We start from the raw sequence: 23791 nt of genomic DNA on the forward strand, positions 1-23791 counted from the left end.
AGTGCTCTTCAAACTTTGCAGAGGGAAGTCACTGCCAAATCCAGCAAAATATTTACTGCACCGGTTAAACAATTGTTATTTTATGATCAGAGTGGACCGCCAGCAAACAGTGCCCTCTACGTCAGTAAATCAGGAGGATCCACGCTTTATCTGTCATTAGCGACCGTGCCCCGTTACGCAGCATCAGCACTCCTAGCATGGGAAGGTAGCAGACCGGACTGGATTGTCGGCACCAGGAGCTGTCAAACAGCGGTCTGCCCACATCAATACTAACCTCCCGCCTTGACGGAACCATGCTGATTAACCTATATACAGAATCGCCTTCAAATGACTCTTCACTTACAGTGTATGGTGCTTGAAACTGCAGTCTCGCCGGGGCATGCCACTACGATACTTCTGCGGGACACCATTCGTTACGCTGACCGACTTTTCCCTGGCTGCAGTTATGTCAAGTCGAACAAAGCTAGACTTTTCCGAAGTGGAAACTTTCCTAGATAATCATCCGGATCTTTTCGAAGACTACTTGCTTAGGAAGGGGAAGTACAGCACAGTGGAGAAATGGCTCAAGCAGCATCATCTGAGCAAGAGCGCACTAACTTCCAGCACCGAGGAGAAGAACGCCCCGGCTAAAGAATGCTGGGCGACCAAGGCTGACGGGCTGCAGTGCAGACCTTCTCAGAGGGAGCTCAGAAAAAGTTTTGCCAGATCCAAGGCATTGACCGCCAACAGGACTTATGACGAGCATGTAAACTCGAGAGACAAGGAACCCCTCTCCAGCATGAGGCGGCGAGCTCTGCTTAGGAAAGCTAGTTCGTTACCCCCCACTACTGCTCACATCCTAAGCGCCTTACTAGAATCCCGGGTCAACATACCCCAGTATGCATCTACGGCCATCGACTACAAATACGAGCTCAGGGATAGCAATGAGCGGGAATTCTTCCTAGAATTAGTAAAAGACATATCCAATGATCTGGACCTGACCAGCCTAAGTTACAAAATCCTCATATTTGTCTGCATTTTGGTTGATGCCGACCGGTGTTCCTTGTTCCTGGTAGAAGGAACTTCGAACAAAAGGACCCTAGTTTCCAAATTCTTTGACGTACACGCAGGGACCACGGTGCTGCCTTCGTGCAGCATGGAGAACTCCAACGAAGTGCAGGTGCCATGGGGGAAAGGGATCATTGGCTACGTGGCCGAACACGGCGAGACGGTCAATATCCCCGATGCCTACCAGGTAAGGTTTACTCAGTAGAAACCCACAAGTGAATGTACTTACAGAAGTTTAGAATCCGAAGATGCAAGGCATCCTTACGAATATGTACTTTATATACTGAGGAGGCCAAGTTCTATAAAATCACAAAAAAAACTTCAAAGCTCTAATGTCTCTTCGTCCCCTCACAAACCTTAATCGTGACGTTTCATTAAGAATTAGAGTCTATCATTGAAAGTGCAGAAAAATACTTTATTTACCCCATGTGAAACAAAGTTTATTTTGCCTAAAAGATTTGCGAGCAGTATTTTAATTCACCGCGTAGCTGTTCTTCATGTGCTTTGTAAAGAAACCTGTGCTATATATGTACCCATTTTGCAAAAAGCCAACATGTGCACTGTTCTCCTCTCATTGCTGACCTGAGTTAATCAATGTAATTGGAGATGTATTTGAATTTCCAAACTCAGTTTGATTATGTTGGGGGAAAAAAACAAGGTGATGTCAATTTTAAAGAAGGAAAAGCAATATAAAGTGTTGATTATGAATGGTTGCACAGTTCATTTAGTTCACATAGAGTGATTATCAGAGTTGCAATGTGTATCTTTAACTGATTTAGCAATAATGTGTAGACGTCGGCAAAGTCTTTAGATTGCGTTTTGTTTTAAAAAGTTGTATGTTTTCGTTTATAATATAAGTTTGTTAACCGCAGTGATTTACTTAAAGTGTATTAACAAAATGGCAAATAAATTTTTAATTGTGATGAAGGAAAGGGGAAATATATCTGGGATTGTCACTAGCAACTTCAAATGGTGAAAAATGGCATAACATTTTATATTTCCGAAAGGAGATGCATACGATTTACAAATAATGTGCAAAACGATTTTTTTTGTGTGCGATTTAGTGAAAATCTATGAAATATTTCGCTTGAGACAAGAAATGCTTTGTGATATTTGACATTTACTGACTCCTGACCCAGATTGCAGTCATGAAGCAGCAAAACAAACCAGCCAGAGCGATTCTCAAAACATTAATCCACAAAATCGGCATCGCTGGTTTATTTCTGAAAGTGAAAACAATGACTATGGCCAAATCCCCATAAAGCCTCTTTAGATTGACTGTCCAGGTTACTCACTGTATGTCATTGCAACATACTTTCATGCTGTGCACTTTTTATTCTTTTCAATTATAATACACGGGAAAATGTTATAGTTGTTATTTATGTCCTTGTAAAAGAAGAGTTAATAGAACGTACAAATAATGTATAACAATCTTGAACGGTATGTTAAATAATCAAATTCAGCGTTCCAAATCATGTTAATTTTTTCAGGCACGTGGGATCTTTCCCTTCTTTACTTAGATGTACGGTGGAAATGTAGTCACGTGATCCAATACCAGTATAAATAATAACGCTACATAAAACCAATAACTCGCTCAGAGTTTGTATCTGACAATGTCGCATAACTTTACAAAAGTCAGCGATACTGTGGTGACGGAGGAGTTCCTCCATGCTTTTAACTGCAATAGTAATTCTAACAGTTCAGTAAAGAGACTGTGCAGAAGTGTTAAGAAACTGAGGTGATGTTATGATGCCAAACTGACCAAATATCACCAGCCCTGCCATTCATCCCGCAAAAAGCGCACACGAAGCGGAAGAGGGCGCTGTAGGGTTACGTCAGCATATTGCGTCAATATCTGCTACTGCGGAGAATAAAACATCGCTTACTTGCACACGACAGTGTGTCACTCGCTCTTCCTTGTCGTTCAAAAGCAGGCGTCGTGTCGCTTGCAGCGTATAGTACTGTTCGAGCACAATTCTAGCACTTCATAGATCCATGGTAATTGAATTCATAACTTCGAGATTGAGCAGCGCTGCGGAGTTAGATGCTGGTTCTGGTTAATTTATAGTCTGCGGTTAACATTGTACCTCAAACTCTTAAAGAGAAATTGCCTAAATGAGCCGCGAAAATGGTTACACTTTATTTTGTAAGTTCCGTTTTACACCAGCTTCATGCCCGCAAGAAAATTAATTTCAAGGATGTATATGCTAACATACATGTACTTTGATAATAAATTTCCTTTGAACTTTAATACTTCACTTCCCCCACCAGGCACCACCTGCCTCTCATCTCCCACTACACCGGGTTCAAGTCGAGATGCGACCTCAACCTAAACATTGCTCGGTCCTTCTTTTCCACAGATGCTGCCTGAGGCACTGAGAATCTCCAGTGTTTTGTTTTTTGCTCCAAATTCCAGCATCTGCAGTCTCTTATTCCCCCACCTATCACCTATCAACCCCAGTCTCGTACCTCTCTCACACCGTTTTAATCTGGTTATCTTCCCCTCTACAATTTCAGACCTGATCCATGGTATTGACCTGGAGTCTCAGACCTGATTGGAGTTTTGACCTGAAATGTCGGCCATCCCTTTCCCAACAATAGATGCTACTTAATTGGTTGAGCTCCTGGGGCGGTTTGTTCTTTGCTCTAAACCACCGGAGACAACCTCTGCCATGATTTGTAGCCTTTCCTGTCACATTGAGAAATATTTCCTCTGGTCCTACTTTGCAGGGTCATAAATGGCATTGCATTGACATAAAATCTCCTTCAGGTATTGGAGGGCTGTGGTCGTGGTGCAGGTCAATGGGAGTAAGCAGTTTAAATGGGCTAGATGGGCCAAAGGGCCTGTTTCTATTCTACACTTTTCCATGACTCTATGTCTAAAAGTATCACAATAGATCTGCCTACACCATATTTCCAGCTGCTTGTCCTACATGCCTCCTGTCACTTCTACAATTGTGTGGAGTAGCCTGAGGTTTGTCCGTTGTCATCCTGAGGTACAAGATCTTCAATTGTGTTAAATGCAGCTACATTTCTTTTCTTTCCCTGGACACTGCTACACGCCGCATGCTATTTGACATAACTTATGGCACTCTTGAGTTCAAAGAGGCATAAGAATAAGGGTGTTCCATTCCAAGGGCATTATCAGCAGTCTATGAGATGTCAGTTTTGTCCCCGCTCATGCAACACTGCCGGACCTGTTTTTGCAAAAGTCTCTTATTTCCTGCGGGCAGATCTTTTAAAACACCGTACCGAACCAGGTAACAACTCTGCACTTACTGGGAGTTTAGCAAGTTTGGTGGCAATTGCTTCTATGAATGTAACTCAGCTCTTTGTTCTTTAGGACTACAGCCCATTAAGATGTATCTAATCATCTTTTGGACAAAGAGCCCCAATCCTGGTTAATTACTTATGCCTTATATAGATAAATCCATGAGCATGAATATACTTGTACAGGAGTGTCTGTGGCTAGGGGCCAGTGGCAGCAGATGCAGGAAGGTCTCAGGCAGGTGTGAACCATTGTTCACTGTACAACTTCCTGGATAACACCTGGAGAAAGAGAAGTGGAACAGGCTGTAGATTACAAGGCTGCTATTGAACTGCTATTGGCAGCAAACCGAGTCACATGGAATCGCACTCATTAAGCTTTGATGACGCCAATCTCATAGGGAGAGGGAATAGGTAGATCAATGATAATGTTAAAATGTCACTGGGATCTACTGAAATGCAAATTTAAACAAAAGTTTGCAAGGTTTCCATCTACTTATGGGGGGGGGGGGGAGGGAAGAAGCAGAGTAACAATTGAGTCATGGTAGTTTGCAATCACTTAAAAATGCTGTTGAGGAAAAGCATTCGACGGTAGCAAACATCCTTAAGGAATAGTGAAGAATTCCAGAAGTATTTTGCAGGATAGACTGTACCATTTCCCAATGAAGATATGTGTGCACCAACACTTATTTGTAATCATTAAAAAATGGACAGCAAAAGCAACTGGACAGTTTCTCTTTGCTATGTGCCATCTTTCAGACCTCCGGGTGGTAATTGTTTCAGCTTGGTTCAGAGATGTTTTATTTAGAATTTTTTAAAATTCTCATATAACGTATATCCATTTAAAACTGCTCATTTAATTCATGTTAATTTACATTTATGTTGGCCATTTTTGTAATGTATTGTGCTACTGATTGAAAAAGCTAATTTCATGCCATTTATACTGTGGTGTGTATGTACGTGACAATAAACGTAAACTTGAAACTGATATCATAGTCACATTGTTTTTTTAACTTAATATTTAGAATGCTTGGATTATTATTGTCTTCTGTATTTTGTAAGTTGCAGTTATTTAATGGAATGAATTACTATATGTAGCCTATGAATATAACAATTTGTATAGCTATATACTGCATGCTTCACTTCTTGAACTTAAAAGACTTTGTATTATTTGTGTGTAAAAAAAAACCTGGGCAGATGGCACATGTTAGGTGTCTCTAGGGTTACCCCTCTTAAAGGCATTTATACAGCTTTCCTCAGTTTAGTAACCACACTTCAAGTGATGTTACCCCACATCATTTCAGGTGGACACTTCAAATATTGTAAGAAATGATGGCTTAAAAAATCTTTCTGAATGCATAGAAACGTGAAACATTCACTGAGTCGTCATTCAATCTTTTCTCCACAAGCAGCTATAACATGTAAAGTCAATGCTGATTTAAAAGTATTTATTCCAATACTAATTATATATTGTTGGTGTTGGTGTCAGATCGCAAGAGAAGGAATCTGTTGAATGCCTTCAAATGGTTTTTTAGAGCACGTTGTGCTTGCGCCTACTAGGGGAAAGGTGATCTTAGATTTGGTGTGGTGTAATAACCCTGATTTTATTAGTCAGCTTAAGGAACACTTACGAGGCAGTGATCATAATATGATTGAATTCATACTGTAATTTGAGAGGGAGAAGCATAAGTCACACTTATCAGTATCACAATGGAATAAAGGAAATTAGAGAGGCATGAGAGAGGAGCTTGTCCAGGTGGATCGGAGAAGGATACTAGTGGTGATAACGGCAGAACAGAGATGGCTGAATCTTCTGGGAATAGTTCACAATGCGCAGGATAGATATGTCCCACAAAAGAAGAAGTTATCAAATGGCAGGGCTAGAGTAATTGTGGCTGACATGGGAAGTTAAGGACAGCACATAAGCTGGCAAAAGTGAATGGGAAGTTGGATGATTGGGAAGCTTTTAAAATACAACAAAAGGCAACTAAAAAAGCTCTAAGAAGGGAAAAGATGAAATATGAGGGCAAACTAGCTGATAATATACAGCAGGTTACGAAAAGTCTTTTCAGTTATATAAAGAATAAAAGGGAGGTGAGAGTTGATATTGAACCCCTGGAAAATGATGCTGGTGAGGTAGTAAAAGGAGACAAAGAAACGACAAATGAACTTAATAAGCACTTTGCTTCAGTCTTTACTGGGGAAGACACTAGCAGTGTGCCAGAGGTCTGTACATGTCAGGGAGCAGGAGTGAGTGCCATTGCTACTACAAAGGAAAATATCTGAATTGAATTGGATTGACTTTATTTCTTACATCCTTCACGTGTATGAGGAATAAAAATCTTTATGTTACGTCTCGGTCTAAATGGGCAATCTGCAATTTTATAGTAATTTGTAATAAATAGTATGTACAACAGGACAGTCAATATAGCATAGAAATACAAATGTGAATTAATCAGTCTGATGGCCTGGTGGAAGAAGCTGTCCCCAGAGCCTGTTGGTCCTGGCTTTTATGCTGCAGTACCATTTCCCGGATGGTAGCGGCTGGAACAGTTTGTGTTTGGGGTGACTCGGGTCCCCAATGATCCTTTGGGCCCTTTTTACACACCTGTGTTTGTAAATGTCCTGAATAGTGGGAAGTTCACATGTATAGATACGCTGGGCTGTCCGCACCACTCTCTGCAGAGTCCTGCGATTGAGGGAAGTACAGTTCCCATACCTGGCAGTGATGCAGCCTGTCAGGATGCTCTCAATTGTGCTCCTGTAGAAAGTCCTTAGGATATGGGAACTCATGCCAAACTTGTCAGCCATCTGAGGTGAAAGAGGCGCTGTTATGCTTTTTTCACCACAAAGCTGGTACGTACAGACACGTGAGCTCCTCGGTGATGTGTATGCTGAGGAACTTAAAGTTGTTCATCCTCTCAACCCCAGATCTATTGATGTCTATAGGGGTTAGCCTGTCTCCATTCCTCCTGTAGTCCACAACCAGATCCTTTGTTTTTGCGACGTTGGGGGAGAGATTGTTTTCTTTACACCACTGTGATGATTTCTTTTCTGTAGGCTGCATTATTATTATTTGAGATTAGGCCAATCAGTGTAGTATCATCAGCAAATTTAATTAGCAAATTGGAGCTGTGGGTGGCGACACAGTCATGGGTATACAGAGAGTAAAGGAGGGGCTTAGGACACAGCCCTGAAGGGTTCCTGTGTTGAGGGTCAGAGGGGCAGATATGAGGGAGCCTACAATTACCACCTGCTGGCGATCTGACAGGAAGTCCAGGATCCAGCTGCACAAGGCAGGGTGAAGGCCAAGGTCTCAGCTTTTTGTCGAGCCTGGAGGGAATTAGTGTTGAATGCTGAACTGTAGTCCAAGGACAACATTCTCACATAAGGATCCTTCTTCTCCAGATGTGTTAGGACGGTATGTAGAGCTGTGGTATAGCGTCATCAGTCGACGGGTTGTGTTGGTAGGCAAATTGTAGGGGGTCCAGTGTGGGTGGTAGCATGCTGCAGATGTAATCCTTGACCAGTCTGTCAAAGCATTTACTTATTAATGAGCTGAGTGTGACAGGATGCCTGTCGTTCAGACATGCTAGCTTGATTTTTTAGGTAATGATGGATGTTGCTCGGCAAACTCAAAGGTCTTAAGGTGGATAAGTCACCTGTACCAGATGGACTACATCCCAAAGTCGTGAGATAGGTTGCTGAAGACATAATGGATGCATTGGTCATGATATTTCAAGAATCACTTGAATGTGGCATGGTCCCAAAGGACTGGAAAATTGCAAATGTCACTCCTCTCTTTAAGGAGAATGTTTGGGGATACTTGGAGACTAATGATAAAATAAGTCAAAGTCACCATGGTTTCTGCAAAGAGAAATTTTGCCTGACTAATCTGTTAGAATTCTTTGAGGAAGTAACAAGCAGGGTGGACAAAGGGGAGGCAGTTAATGTCATTTTACTAAGATTTTCAGAATGCGTTAGATAAGGTGCCTGACATGAGGTTGCTTAACAAAATAAATTCCTATGGTGTTACAGGAAATATGCTGGCAAGGACAGAGGAATGGCTGACAGGGATGCGGCAGCGAGTGGGATAAAAGTGGGCCTTTTCTGTCTGGCTGCCCGTGACTAGTGATGTTCCTCGGGGATCAGTATTGAGACCACTCTTCAGATTGCTTGTCAATGATTTAGATAATGGAATTGATGGCTTTCTGGCAACGTTTGCGGATGATACAATGATATGTGGAGGGGTAGGTAATGCTGAAGAAGCAATGTGATTGTAGCAAGACTTAGACAAGTTGGAAGAATGGGCAAAAAATGGAATACAATGTTGGGAAATGTACGATAATGCATTTTGGTGAAAGGAACAGTAGTGCAGACTATTAACTAATTGGGGAGAAAGTTCAAACATCAGAGCTGCAGAGAGACTTAGGAGTCCTTGTGCAAGACCCCCAGAAGGTTAATTTACAGGTTGAGTCTGTGGTAAAGAAGGCAAATACAAAGTTGGCATTTATTTCAATGGGAATGAAATATAAAAGAAAGGAGATAATGCTGAGTCTTTATATGACACTAGTCAGGCCACACTTGAAGTATTATCAACAGTTTAGGGCCCCATCTCTCAGAAAGGATGTGTTGTCATTGGAGAGAGTTGTGATTCCAGGAATGAAAGGGTTAACATATGAGGAGCATTTGGCAGCTTTAGGCCTGTACTCACTGGAATTTAGAAGAATGCTTGAGGATCTCATTGAAACCTACGGAATGTTGAAAGTAGTAGATAAGTTGGATGTGGAGAGGATGTTTCCTCTGGTGGGGGTATCCAGAACTAGAGGGCACAGCCTCAAAATTGACAGTGACCCTTTAGTACAGAAGTAAGGAGAAACCTTTTTTATCCAAAGTGTTGTGAATCTGTGGAATGCTCTGCTACATACTGCGTGGAGGCCAAGTGGTATATTCAAAGCCGAAATTGGTTCCCTGATTGGTTGGGCATCAAGGGATATGGTGAGAGAGCAGGTGTATGGGGTTGAATGGAATCCGGGATGAGACATGATAAAATGGCGGAGTGGACTCGATGGTTGAATGGTCTAATTCTGCTCCTATACCTTATGGTTTTATAATCTTATATTTTTCAATTAATATTTTCAGAATTTTAAAATGATGACCTTCAATCTATCTTGTGTGTTTAGAACAGCAGGATAGGTCAGTCCATTAATATCACCATAGGATATTACGACTATTGATATTTTGCTAAAATTGCACATGGTACACTTGACAGCATGAACAAAGATCCCCTTGACAGCTAAATTTTCATCTATCCCTCATGATTCAGCTGTGATAAATACACTCTGGATTGAAGCATGAACTGGGCTATGCGTGGATATAAAGTAACACGTTCTGTATTTATGAGGCTAGGAGAAATAAACCGACAGATATGTGTGGTGATGGCCCAAGTGCAGAGGGAGAGGCACTGAAGCAAACAAACAGTTCACTGACTTTTAATAAGAACTGTGCAGAATTAAAGGAAAAACAAAAAAAAACTAAGCCAACAGAATCGTTAACTGAAACTGACAAACTGAAAGCTAACGCCGACACCATGCCTCGGAAGCAGTGATTAAATACTGGTCCTTTATAGCACCAATCTAAAATGGTAGATCTCTTTCCCGGAACAAGGACAAAGGTAAGCAGGGAGTGTTGACATTGCTGTGCTTTTGGTCAAGGCTCGACAAGACGGAAACAAGAGGAAGGGATTTAAATACCACCATGATAAAACACTGGATTGTGTATACTCATGAGTATAGTTACTGACTCTGCTCCACAGCCTGCCTTTGAGATCCTGGTTGTGACAGGTCCCCACTCCCTAGGTGCAGCTACCGTAGGTGCCAGAGACCTGTGCCCCCTTGACGTCCCGGATGAGAAATTTGTCCAGGATGTCATGGCCAGAACCTAAGAACATTCCTGATCTACTGTGCCGCGATGTCAGGAGGTGATGCACGTGATGGAACAGGGGCCCTTCCACTGAGTGGAAAGGTGGGGGAGGGGGTGATTGGAGGCTAATGGCAAGCTTCCTGAACTTATTTACATTTACAATAAAAACTGAAGCCTGGTTGTTGTTTGAATTAATATCTGCTATATTCGCATAACTGCAGAAGGGCACAGGGCTGCAGGTGTTTATCCACAGGAGAGCACTGGGAGAGTGTGGCTCCGAAGATGACATCTGAAGATCAACCTCGACACTAAATGGATGGGATGGGTCTGCATGTTGCAGCACTGGGACAGTGGTGAAATGGAGAATGCTTTGTGAGCTTCACTTGTCCATAGCAATCCTGCAGATGTCTTTTTGGTGTGTGTAATTATGGGGGCTGTAGTGGAACTGAAGTTTCAGATGAAACAACAATAAAAGTTCATAAACCCCGTGAAGCACCTCACTTATTTGACCGTCGATGGTCTGGGCCATTCTGAGACTACCTAGACTTTCCATGGGTCCGTTTAAACTCTGGAATGGATGAGGATATAGCTCAAGAATGACACCTGCTCCTGACGGAGCTCACATTTTCCTCGAGGATCCATCTGAGAACCATTCGGTCATATGCTGGACGTGTTTCCTGTGAGAGCGAGAGTAATAAGAATCTCATCCAAGTACACAAAAACAAACTGATTCAACATGTCCCCAGAGCACATTGTTGACCGGGGCCTGAAAAGCAGAAGGGACATTGGCCAGACCAAAGGGTCTGTCTGGGTTCGTCTCAGGCCCCTGTCAGCATGTTCCCTGCTGAGCCAACTGCTAGTGTGGACCTGTCTGGCATTCAGGCTGAATCTGCTGACCTCTTTGAAGTCTTCAGTAAGAAGAAAGCCTCCTGCCTGCCTTCACACCAGCCATACGACTGTGTCATTAACCTCTTACCCGTTACTAGTCCTTCCTGGGGCAGGCTCTTTTCCCTCTCTCGTCCTGAAATGGTGGCCGTGGAAGAATACATCAAGGAAGCACAGGCCTTAGGATTTATCCATGTTATTCTCAGCAGCATGGACGTGCTTTTTTGTGGACGAGGAGGTTGGCAAGCTTAATCCCTGCATTGATTATCAGTCCCTCAATAACATCTCAACAACAACCACTACCCTCTTCCCCTGCTTGCCTCTGCATTTGAACATCTCCAAGGAGCAACCATATTTTCCAAGGCAGATCTGAGCACAATGATTCATGTCGAAAAGGGTATGAGTGGAAGACAGCATTCAACGACTTCATTGGATGAGGGATCTCTTGTTCCACACTGTCTCAGCTGCATTCATGTGGAACTTTACTGCATAGTCCCTCACCGTTCCTTTCCTTCGGTGGGCAGCCTCCTGACCCTGTACTGGAAGATCAAAATCTCTCTTGAACTCAACTACAAATTGCTGGAAAGTCTGGACTCCAGGGGAACCTTGTTCCCATAGAGCATTGAACAGGATGAGTGATGATTGAGCCAAGAGATTCACCATGTAAGCCAGTTTATATGCATCATTACCGACCATTCGGGCTGGCCGGGGAAGGTCAGCTCACACCGGATAATAAAATTCCTGCAGCCATTGGCTTCACTGGAGGATTTGTCCGGTAGAGAAATACTCAGTTCTGGTTTGGCCTTGGGAGTTGGAGCATCTCAAGGCTGATGAGGCAGTTAAAGAGGAGGATGTGGGAGATGCCGGGAGTGGGACTAGCCTGAATGAAGTCTGCTGAGTTGTGGCAGTGAGAGTGAGAATAGCTGCCACCTGATTCTGGCTCTCGGTAGTAAGCTGATGAACCGCGGTTGTGGAAGCAGTAATTGGCGCCACCTGATTCCGGCTGTCTCTGGTGAGCTGCTGAACTGTCGCTGTGAGGGCTGACACCTGCTCTTCCTGCTTCAACTGGTCTTGCTGTTCTGAAAGTCGTCACACTGTGTGAGGCACTTCTGCCAACCAGTCTCCACTGATTTTAGCTTCTCCTCCACAGACTTCCGTCGTTCTGCGGGTAGCTGTCACACTGGGTGAGTCACCTCTGCCAATGCAACCTCCTCTGACTAACTTCTCTCCTTCCTGACCTACGAATGGCAGACAAAAAAGAGCAGAATTAGGCCATTTGGCCCATCGAGTCTGTTCCGCCATTCTGTCACGCCCAATTTATTATTCCTGTCAAGCCCATTCTCCTGCTTTCTCCCCATAACCTTTGACACCCTGACTAATCAAAAACATAATAGCCTCCACTTTAAATATACTCAATGACTTGGAATCCATAGACATCAGTGACAATGAATTCCACAATTTACTACCCTCTGGCTAAAGAAATTCCTCTTTGCACCTGTTCTAAATGGATGTCCTTCTATTCTGAGGCTTTGCCTTCTGGTTCTAGACTTGCCCACGATAGGAAACATCCTCCCCACATACTCTATCCAGACCTTTCAGTATTCAGTAAGTTTCAATGAGATCCCTGCTCACTCTTCTAAACTCCAGTGAGACAGGCCCAGAGCCATCAAACAGTCCTCATATGTTAACTCTTTCATTCTTGGAATCATTCTTGTGAACCTCCTCTGGACCCTCTCCAGCATATCTTTTTTAAGATAAGGAGCCCAAACCTGTTCACAATACTCCAAGTGCAGTTTGACCAATGTCTTATTAAGCCTCAGCATTACATCCTTGCTCTTTCATTCTAGTCCTCTTGAAATAAATGCTAACTTTGCATTTGCCTTCCTTACCACCCACTTAACCTGCAAGTTAACCTTTAAAGAATCGTGCATGAGGACCCCCAAGACCCTTTGCACCTCTGATATTTGAATTTTCTCCCCAATGAGAAAATAGTCTACACCTTTATTCCTTCTACCACAGTGCATTACCATACACTTCCCTACACTATATTCCATCTGCCACTCCTTTGTCCATTCTCCCAATATGTCGAAGTCCTTCTGCAGATTCCCTGCTCTTCAACACTACGTACCCTCCACCTATCTTCCTATCATCTACAAACAGTCAGAAAGCCATCAATTCCATCATCTAAATCATTGACAAATAATGTGAAAAGAATTGGTTCCTGTGGAAGACCACTAGTCATCGGCAGTCAGCCGGAAACGGCCCTCTCTATTCCCACTCTTTGCCTCCTGCCAGTCAATCTTCCATCCATGTTAGTATCTTTCCTGTAATGCCATGGGTCATTATCTTGTTAAGCAGCCTCCTATGCGGTGCTTGTCAAAGGCCTTCAGAAAATCCCAAGTAAACAACATCTGCTAACTTTCCTTTATCTTTCTTGCCTGTTATTTCCTCAAAGAATTCCAACAGATTTGTCAGGCAAGATTTCCTCTTCAGAAAACCTTGCTGACTTTGGCCTATTTTATCACTTGCCTCTAAGTATCCCGAAACTTTGCCCTTAGTAATGGTCTCCAATAATTTTCTTTCTTATGACTCCCTCTCTTCTTAAAGAGTAAAGTGTAATTTTCTAGTTCTCTGGAACCATTCAGGGCCATAGTCAGCTGTTCTCTCTTCGCTGGGTCTATTTTTGTGGTCGAGTCTTGCTGGCAGAGATGTGCGGCAATGGCCCAAGTGTTGAGGAAGCGATGCTAATACAAATGAACGGTTCTCTGACTTTTAATAAGAACTGTGCAGAATTAAAGGAGCAGACAATATCTGTTATGCCAACGGGGCTATTAACTAAATCTCTCAATTGAAAGCTGATGCCAACACTGCTGCTTGGAAGCAGTAACTAATACTAAGTAAATACTGTGTCTTTACAGCATCAATCTAAACAGTAGATTTCTTTCCCAGAACAAGGACAAGGGTAAGCAGGGAGTGTTGACAAGACTGAAGCGAGAGAAAGGGAGTTAATTACCAGCACAATGAAACATGAATTGGCTAGAAGGTGCATACTCACGAATGCGATTGTTGACTCCACTCCACAACCTGTCTTTGCAGATATCCAGACCCCACGGCAGAGTCCATTGTTGCAACATAGGCAAAGTTACGAATGCATGTTTCTTAAAATATTAAACAGGCCTTAAATATACATAAATATACATAAATCACCCCACCAGCCTCCAGATCCAGTATATTATCCTCCGCAACTTCCGCCACCTTCAACAGGACCCCACCACTAAGCACATCTTTCCTTCTCTACCCCTCTCTGCTTTTTGCAGGGATCGTTCCCTCCGCGACTGCCTGGTCCACACGTCCCTCCCCACAGATCTCCCACCTGGCACTTATCCCTGCAAGTGTATCCTCTCTTACCACCATTCAGGGCCCCAAACAGTCCTTCCAGGTGAGGCAACACTTCACTTGTGAGTCTGTTGGGGTAATCTATTGCATCCGGTGCTCCCGGTGCGTCCTCCTCTACATCAGCGAGACCTGACGCAGATTGGGGGACCACTTCGTCGAGCACCTATGCTCCGTCCGCCACAACAGACAGGATCTCCCGGTTGCCACTCACTTCAGTTCTCCTTCACATTCCCATTTGGATATGTCCATACATGGCCTCCTCTACTGCCATGATGAGGCCAAACTTCGGTTGGAGGAACAACACCTCATATACCGTCTGGGTAGTCTCCAGCCCCTTGGTATGAACATCGAATTCTCCAACTTCCGGTAATTCCCTCCCTCTCCCTTCCCCCATCCCACTTTCACTCTGTCTCCTCTTCTAGCTGCCTATCACCTCTCATGACTCTGCCTTCTTCTACTACCCATAGTGCTTTCCCCTTAGATTCCTTCTTCACTTCTCCTGCCTATCCCCTCCCTGCTTCCCCTCCCCCCACCTTCTTTATAGGGCCCCTGCCCCCTCCTTCTTTAGTCCTGATGAAGGGTCTTGACCCGAAACGTTGACTGCTTCTTTCAACGGGTGCTGCTCAACCTGCTGAGTTCATCCAGCTTTTTTGTACATAAAGACTTGGCCTCTGCAGCTGCCTGTGACAAAGAATTCCACAGATTCACCATTTTTTGGCTAACAAAATTCCACCTCATCTCTATCTGAAAGTATGCCTCTCTATTCTGAGGCGGTGTCCTCTGGTCTTAGACTTCCCTACCACAGGAAGTGTTCTCTCCACATCCACTCCATCAAGGCCTTTAACCATTTGATAGGTTTCAATGAGGTCACCCACACTCTGAATTCCAGCGAATACAGGCCCCGAGACCATAAGGCATAGAAGCAGAATTAGGCCATTTGGCAATCAATTCTAATATCTTCCCAACCACTGAGGTCAGACTTATAATTTCCTTTCTTCTGCCTCTCCCGCTCTTTAAGAGCAGAGTGACAGTTGCAATTTTTCAGTCTTCCAGAACCATTCTAGAATCTAGTGATTCTTGAAAGATCATTAATAGTGCCTCCACAATCTCTTCAGCCACCTCTTGCTGAACCCTGGGGTGTAGTCCATCTGGTCCAGGTGACTTACCTACCTTCAGACCTTTCAGCTTCCCAAGAAGCTTCTCTTGTTATGGTGACTTCACACTCTTCATGACCACTGACGCCTGGAACTTCCGCCGTATTGCTAGAGTCATCCATGGTGAAGGCTGACAAAAAATACTTATTCAGTTCATCCGCCATTTCCTTGTCCCCCATTACTACCTCTCCAGCATCGTTTTCCAGAGGTCCAATATCCATTCTCAGCTCTCTTTTACATTTTATGTATCTGAAGAAATTTTTGGTATTCTCTTTAATATTATTGGCTAGCTTACTTTCGTATTCCATCTTACCTTCTTAATGACATTTTTAGTTGCCTTCCATTGGTTTTTAAAAGCTTTGCAAGCCTGTACCTTCCTATTAATTTTGCTCTATATTATGTCCCCTCTTTGGCTTTTATGTTGGCTTTGACTTCTCTTGTTAGCTATGCTATGTCATCTTTCCTTTAGAACACTCTTCCTCTTTGGGATGCAAAAATCCTGTGCCTTCTGAATTGCTTCCAAAAAGTCCAGCCTTTGGACTTTTGAGTGAACTCAGCCTTTTCTCCTTGGAGCGACGGAGGATGAGAGGTGACCTGATAGAGGTGTATAAGATGATGAAAAGGCATTGATCGTGTGGATAGTCAGAGGCTTTTTTCCCAGGGCTGAAATGGCAAACATGAGAGGGCACAGTTTTAAGGGGCTTGGAAGTATGTACAGAGGAGATGTCAGGGGTAAGCTTTTTACGCAGAGAGTGGTGAGTGCGTAACAGCTACGGTGGTGGAGGCGGATACGCTAGGGTCTTTTAAGAGACTCCTGGATAGGTACATGGATCTTAGAAAAATAGAGGGCTATGGGTAACCCTAGGTAATTTCTAAATTAAGTACATGTTCGGCACAACATTGTGGGCCAAAGGGCCTGTATTGTGCATAGGTTTTCTATGTTTCTATCCCCCTTTTTCTCCAACATGTTTGTGAGTGGCACAAATTAATTGCAACCCAGAAACTCATCATCTGCATTTTACCACGTAAGTAAATGTGCCACAAAACTAGGGGAATTTAATGACTATTTGAGGTCCAACATGATTTACTAGGCTGAAACATCTGGCACCAGCATATCGGACTTCTTTAGACCAGTTAGTCTAAAGAAAGCAAAAAGTTATGTTAAAGCTGCAAAAATCATAACAATTGACAAATCATTATTTTCTTGTTAAAATGTTGGTCTCTTTATCTTATTATGATCAGATATCAAGGAGTCTTGTTGGAGAAAGTTTGATGCATGGGACAGTGCTTATGTATAGTAATTATGTTCACTAGGAGGGAGCCTTGTAGAGGAAAACTGGCTGGCTTTCTCTGTTTTCTCTCATATAATGAGAACAAAGTAATCCTGCTCTAAAGTTGTGGAATAAATTCAAAGCACAGTAGTATTTTGAAAGCTATAGGGGGTGATGTAAATGGAGAGAAAGAGAAAAATATGTTAAAGTATTATCAACCAAAATTCAGCAAGATGATCTGAATCTATTTGCCAAAGGAACACATCAAAATTCTACTGTTTGTATATTTCTAGAGGGGTTAATCGCCGCTGTTGAACTGTCAAAAATTATAGATAAAGTTAGGCTCAGCACAATGCGATAACCTCAGTCGAATTGTGGTTACCAAACAGGAAAAAAAGCTGTTTAAATGCCTCCAGAAGGAATAAACATTATTAAAGCCATTTATCTTTTCAAAACCAATGTCAAAAAACCTCTTCTACACAAGGCTAATGGTTTTATTTATTCAATTAATTTACAAAAATCCTTTGATACTGCCATTCATGGATTTTGTGTAAGTACAATCTAAAAAATATACAAATATTGAAAAAGATCAGCTTTGGTATTAAATAAAGTAAGGGTTATCAATGTGTTGGAATTACCAGTATTTGGTATATCACAGTTTATTAATCTTGAGTTGGAGCAGAAGTATGAAAGAATAGTAAATGATTTCATTACACACCAAATTGCAATAATAATTAATAATATTACAGTTTCTTAGTTATACATATTTTTTGATTATTTCCAAATGTTATTTTTAAGGTTATTAAACAAAGTAGAAGACTCATTTCTACTGAATATTAGCAATGGTACAATACAAAAAAAGTCATTGGTTGATTACCTCTTGTTTAACATTTACAACATGGGACTTTAATGTTAGCAAAGAAATACATTGTAAAGGTTATAGTAGTTATTGGTACTAAGATTAGTTAGCGTTTTTTATAGACTGAAACATTGGTGCTGATGTTATTTAACTGCAAAGATTTTCATTATACTCTGATGAGAAAGTGATAACCTATCTTTTGTGTAAAATCCATAGAATCACAGAAATTTGCAGCATTGACAGAGGCCATTCTGCCCATCTGTTTGTGCCTGATTCTAGATTTAAGGTTGTGACTGTCCTAGAGAATTAGTCTGACGCTCAAACATGTAGTAAAATAAACTGAGTTAAAATTATTCATGGGATTAACTGGAATATTTTTATTTTCTGGCTGGGATCAAAGATCTTCAACTAAGCATTCAGCATTTGTGTGAAGAGATCGTCGGAGTGCAGTTCACAGAATGATACAGGTTTGTTGGCAATCACCTTACTCTGTGAAGATATTGATGGTAGCAGCACCACATAGTTTTTGTCCAGGTTACAAAGCATTGGTGATCAACATGCAAAATGTGATCTTGTCAGGCAGTAATTATCTTGTAAGTATATGCACCATTCACTTTGGCCTTTCTCAGCACCACTCAAATTTCAACATGAAGAGCTTTAACAAGAACCATTTTGCTTCCTCTTAGGATGGGAATCAAATTGGGCAAGATGGCAGGTACGTTTTGGCTGATTGTAGACTCCATAAAGTTAAAAATAGTAGTGTCTATGGCACAAGCTCCTATTTCTGAAGCAAAATGCTTCTGATTGGTAACAGGGTTAGTGCATGCTCTTAACGCCGGAGGGCAGCATCACAGCAGGCAACATCTGACATCAGTCAACATTTAACTGAGTTGATGTCTGTATTGCAATTGAGATCTCCACTTTCCTGCTTTACACCCTCACTTCACTTTGCTTAGATAAACTCACATCTCCACTATATTCCTTGAAACAGATAATTACGTTCTAAATATTTTCCCTTTTTTAAAGTATGTTTTGACTGGTTTCAAGGGTCTTTTTACGAAGTTGCTTCTTCTGCACTAGCTGACCTTTTGGCATTGTGTTCTGGAATCAAGTAATGCAGGAAACGCTAGTAAGAGGAAATTTCAGTGACTTCTACTCTGGAGTCTTTAAAATCAAGTCAAGTTTGTGGTCATTTGCACAAGTACATGTCTGCGTGGTACAATGAAAATCTTCTTGCAGCAGCATCACAGGCATATTGTATCATATAAGCAGCATTCACAAGAAAAGCATAAATTATACACAATTGTACAAGGAGAAAACACAATTTGAAGAAAAAATGTTCATTTCAGTGCAAATTGATCAGTGGTCAGTGCAACGCACGTAAAATGTAGGAGGAACTCAGCATGGCAGGTATCACCTAATGAAATGAATAAACAGTCAATGTTTCATCAGGACTGGAAAGGAAAAGGGAAGATGCAGGGAGGGGGAGGAGGACAAGCTAGAAGGTGTTAGATGAAATCAGGTGGGAGGGGGAGGGGGGTGAAGTAAGAAGCCAGGAGGTGATAGGTGTAAAATGTAAAGGGCCGGAGAGGAAGGTGTCTGGTAGGAGAGGAGAGTGGACTATGGGAGAAAGGGAAGGAGGACGAGCACCGGTGGTGGGGGGGGGGGGGGGGGTGGCGGGGTTGGTCGGGAGGCAATAGGCACCTGAGGAGAAGTAAGATGGTGGGGGGGGGGGGGTTAAGTGAGGAATTCAAGAAAAGGAAAGGGGCAGGGGGAAAATTACCAGGTTGGAGAAATTGATGTTCATTCCGTCAAATAACCTAGACAGAATATGAGGTGTTGCTCCTCCAAACTGAGAGAGGACTCACCCTGGTTGAAGAGGAGGCCATAGACCAACATGAGGTAATAGGAATAGGGACTGGAATTAAAATGTTTGGTCATCAGGAAATCCTGCTTTCTGCAGATGGAGTGAAGGTGCTCAATAAAGTGGTGCCCCAATCTATGTAATGTCTCACCAGTGTAGAGGAGGCCACATCGGGAGCACTGGATACAGTGGACAACCACAACAGGTTCTCAAGTGAAGTGTTGCTTCATCTGGAAGGACTGTTTGGGGCGTTGAATGGAGGTGAGTGAGAAGGTGAATGGGCAAGTGTAGCAGTTCTTCGACTTTCAGGGATAAGTGACAAGAGGAAGATTAATGGGGAGGGACGAATAGAGAAGGGAATCGAGGGAGCGATCCCTGTGGAAAGCAGAGAATGGGAGTGGGGGAGGTGAAAATGTGTTTGGTGGTAGGATCCCATTGAAGATGGTGGAGATAGCGGAGGATAATGTGTTGGATGTGGAGGGTCATGGGGTGATGGGTGACGACAAGAGGATCTCTATCACTGTTAAGCCAGTGGGAAGATGGGTGAGTGTGGATATCTGGGTAATGGAGGAATGCAGCTGCGGGCAGGATCAATGGTAGTGGAAGAGAAACTCTGTTCTTTGAAGAAGGGGGACATCTCTGATCTCCTGTAATGGAAAATGGCATCACAGGAACATAGTGCAGTGGTCATAAACTGTAGTGATGTGATCATTAGGGCTTTGCTTGTTGGCTCAAGAACTGAGTGGCTGGAAATAAGTAGTGGTGGGTATCGTCTTCTTGAGGCAGTACCTCCTGTAAATACGACCGATGGTGGGGACGGATGTGCCCATGATGTAATGAGCAGAGACCACTGCTCTCTGCAGCTTCTTACATTCCTGCACCTTTGCATTGCAGCACCAGACCATGATGCAACCAGTCAAGATGTTTTCAGTAAAAGATGTTAAAGCTGGCTGGCGTGTTCAGTGACAAGCTGAACCCACCTAACCTCCTAAGAAAGTAAAAACTGTTGTGTTCTCTTTAGGATTGCATCTACGTGCTGTGCTCAGGACCGGTTGTCTGATGTGTTAGCATCCAGGAATTTAAAGTTGCTGGCTCTCTTCACTGCTGATCCATCAATGTAAATTGGCACATTTTCCCCTTCTTGAAGTCAGCATTTAGTTTTGCTGACGTGCAGCAAGAAGTTGTTGCAGTGCCACTCAACCCGATGCAATATCTCGCTCTGATAAACTGACTCCTTGCCACCTGTGATTCGTCTGACAACAGTAGTGGTGTCGGAAAAGTTGAAGATGGCACTGGAGCTGTGCTTAACCACACGGTGGTGTGTAGTGAGGGGGTTGAGCATGCAGCCTTGACGTGCACTCATGTTGATGATCAGCGAGGAGGAGATGTTGTTAGCAATTTTCACAGTGACTGAGGTTTGTCAATGACGAAGTCCAGTATCCAGTTGTGGTGCGAGGTGCAGAGGATCAGGTCTTGAAAACTGATGATTAGCTTGGATGAATAGGAGCCTGATGTATGAGTTCCTGTTGTGTCGATGGTCCAGCACAGAGTGAAGAGCCAGTGAAATCACACATGCTGCTAACTTGTTGTGGCAGTAGGCAAATTGGAGTGGATTCAGATCGTCTCTGATGCAAGAGCTGACTTGCACCATAACCAATCTCACGAAGCACTCCACTACAATTGATACCAAACATTGAGACAGGTCAACATAATTGTCTTCGGCACCAGTACAATAGAAGCAGGTGGGAAACTCACACTGCAGAGTGAGAGGTTGAATACATTTGTAAATACTCCAGCCAGTTTGTCCACTAGATCCTTAGTACGCTGTTTGGATCGGACACCTTTCATAGATTGCCACGGTTACCTGCCACAACTCAAACATAAGGACAAGAACCCTATTGCCTGGGAGGCTAAATTAATGATCGCTTCAAGCATCTAGTGTAAAAGGTTAAATACTGCTTGAGCCAAGACCTCTTATAGCAGTGAGAGAAATCCTTGCAATTCCTTCTTAAGGGTGGGTCTTCCATGGTGTAAGATTTACTGGTGCCTCTTAATGGGTGCAGAAATATGCTCAACATTGGAAAGAACAATGATCGGTGGTGGATGCTCACACAAAAAAAAGATTGTCGGCCTCTTCATAGGTTGCTGATGGAGTTGTTAGCTATGCTGTGCAACTTTGCAATTGTGCCAAGAAGGGATAACCATCATTTCCTCTTTTGCTAAAGAGAAACTGAGAGAATGTGCACAAGGATTTTCAGGATTAGCCGTTCTCCTGCAAAAGGCAGAGTCTCCTTCAACACGTGTGCTCTGTATTACTTCAGGATGATCAAGTTGTGCACAAGTATATGTATGCACAGGTGCAATGAAAAACTTAACCTGTAGCAGCATCATGGGGAATAAAACCATAAAGTAAATATAAATTATACACATTTTTTACAAGCAAGAACTCCATTAAAGCTATAAATTCCAACTCCTGTACCGCAAACTAATTTTGCCATGTAACAAAAGAAAATTAGGTTTGAGTGTTTCATGGCATAATTGATATGTGAACACCAGCAGCTGATAATGCAGGTTAACACCCAGTATCCTGTTGGCAGTGTGTCCATTCTCAGCCACCCTCTGTGTCAGTTGTACTTCTATGGCCACAGCAAAACAAAGGGCAGATGATGTTGGGCAGGAGGTCATTTGTATTGGCATCTGACTTCCATTTCATTTCTGACTTTGCTATTTCGGTGCAGAGGTGTGGAAGGCTGAGACAAGCTGACCTGTGAGGAGCACCTATGGAAAATGAGACACTGGTGACCATGATCCTGCCCAATGTCCTGTGTCAGGTTAAACATTTTAGTACATTGTGTGAGTGTCAGTTATCTGAACATTGCACCTTGTAACATCTACATATAAAGTGATTGTAGAAAACTGAAAATAAATACAATTCTGAAAGTGGAACACAGAAGAAAAACAAAGGTCTGGAAAGATAGATAAGTGCATCTTTATTCACAGCACTGAGAAACTGTCAAATAATTCAAGAAAAGTGATAAATAAATATAAAAAGTCACATTCATTGTAATGTTCTGAACGTATCTAACATGATGACTAATCTGAATCTATACTTATAGATGAAGATGAAAGAAGGGTACTAGTTGGTCTGCAGTATTTCTGAAATCTACGTTATTAAAACCCAGAGGAAAAAGAAATGTACATTAACTCTAACAGTTACTTAACTGAAAAATCAGAAGTAATTGAGGAACTCTCATTGTTCAGTGGCTGTAATTGATAAGCAATATGTAGGAAATTATTTAATAATTGAAATTTTCATTTATTTTCTGAAATTTGAAAAGCTGAAGAATTCTGGACAGTAAATACTATTTTCATCCCCAATATCATAACTTCTGTTTATTTATTAATTGTACTCTTATTAAATCATGGTATGAAATTGGTTTGTGAAAAAGCTCATTTTAACTTCATGACATATTCATTCATTTCATATTATGTCATCTAGAATGAACTCTTGATTCAGGAATTGCACCATTTGACTGGAAAAATACTATCACTCCATTATTTAAGAAAATATGAAGGAGGAACAAGGAAACTAGAGGCATATCTAAGGAAGTTAGAAGTTTCATTAACAGTAGAGTGCCTCAGCATCAGTAAGTATGAATAAGATATGACAGTATGTATCTGTGAGCAAACACAAGTTGATCAGAGCGAGGCATCATGGTCTTGTTATGGTGGAGAGGTATCACGGCCTTCTTATGGTGGAGAGGTATCACGGCCTTGTTATGGTGGAGAGATATCACAGCCTTGTTATGGTAGCAAAATATCACGGCCTTGTTATGGTGGGGAGATATCATGGCCTTGTTATGGTAGCAAAATATCACGGCCTTGTTATGGTTAAGAGGTATCAGTCTTGTTATGGTGGAGAGGTATCATGGCCTTGTTATGGTGGAGAGGTATCACGGCCTTGTTATGGTTGAGAGGTATCATGGTCTTGTTATGGTTGAGAGCTATCATGGTCTTGTTATGGTGGAGAGATATCAAGGCCTTGTTATGGTGGGGAGGTATCACGGCCTTGTTATGGTGGGGTGGTATCACAGCCTTGTTATGGTGGAGCGGTATCACGGCCTTG

General features: G+C 42.5%; 1 protein-coding gene across 1 annotated transcript in view; it reads left to right on the forward strand.

The window, feature by feature from the left end:
- The first annotated feature begins 214 nt into the window (after positions 1–214).
- The window catches only part of pde11a (phosphodiesterase 11a), a 244611-nt gene continuing 221034 nt past the window's right edge, over positions 215–23791 (forward strand). Inside the window, exon 1 of the mRNA XM_073047136.1 lies at positions 215–1234. Within this exon, the coding sequence (XP_072903237.1) occupies positions 380–1234 (855 nt within the window). The 5' untranslated portion in view covers positions 215–379. The remainder of the gene's footprint in view (positions 1235–23791) is intronic.

Source organism: Hemitrygon akajei, chromosome 5, assembly GCF_048418815.1.
Source record: "Hemitrygon akajei chromosome 5, sHemAka1.3, whole genome shotgun sequence".
Classification (NCBI taxonomy): Eukaryota; Metazoa; Chordata; class Chondrichthyes; order Myliobatiformes; family Dasyatidae; genus Hemitrygon; species Hemitrygon akajei.